General features: G+C 18.5%; 1 protein-coding gene across 1 annotated transcript in view; it reads right to left on the bottom strand.

Annotated features, from left to right (window-relative positions):
• Positions 1–201: 201 nt before the first annotated feature.
• Positions 202–303, bottom strand: part of LOC126902094 (sentrin-specific protease 1-like) — a 3,739-nt gene continuing 3,637 nt past the window's right edge. The window contains exon 8 of the mRNA XM_050679118.1: positions 202–255. Coding sequence (XP_050535075.1) covers positions 202–255 — 54 coding nt within the window. The remainder of the gene's footprint in view (positions 256–303) is intronic.

The following is a 303-nucleotide window of genomic DNA, read 5'->3' as shown; positions in this document are numbered from 1 at the left end:
TAAGTTTAGTTACCCCTATTCAATATACCGCATTCATAAAAAATACAGAAAAGAATTTTTTATAATTAAAATAGTATTTAAAAAATAAACAAAAGTTATGAAATTCTTTATGAATCGTCATTTAGTAAAATTAAAATTAAGTTGTTAAGATAGTAGATACGCTTGTTAATTTAAAAATTTATAATTGGTTGACTTTTTAACTTAATTGTATCCATAACTGTCTATTATAATATTTGTATATTCACATAACAAGAACTTTAAATTATTTCAGTTAAGATAAATTTATATTAAATTTGAATTTCT

Source organism: Daktulosphaira vitifoliae, unplaced genomic scaffold (genome assembly GCF_025091365.1).
Source record: "Daktulosphaira vitifoliae isolate Bord-2020 unplaced genomic scaffold, ASM2509136v1 Scaffold_3, whole genome shotgun sequence".
Lineage (NCBI taxonomy): Eukaryota > Metazoa > Arthropoda > Insecta > Hemiptera > Phylloxeridae > Daktulosphaira > Daktulosphaira vitifoliae.
Note: the sequence above shows the minus strand (reverse complement) of the source record. Positions and strands in the feature narration are given on the sequence as shown.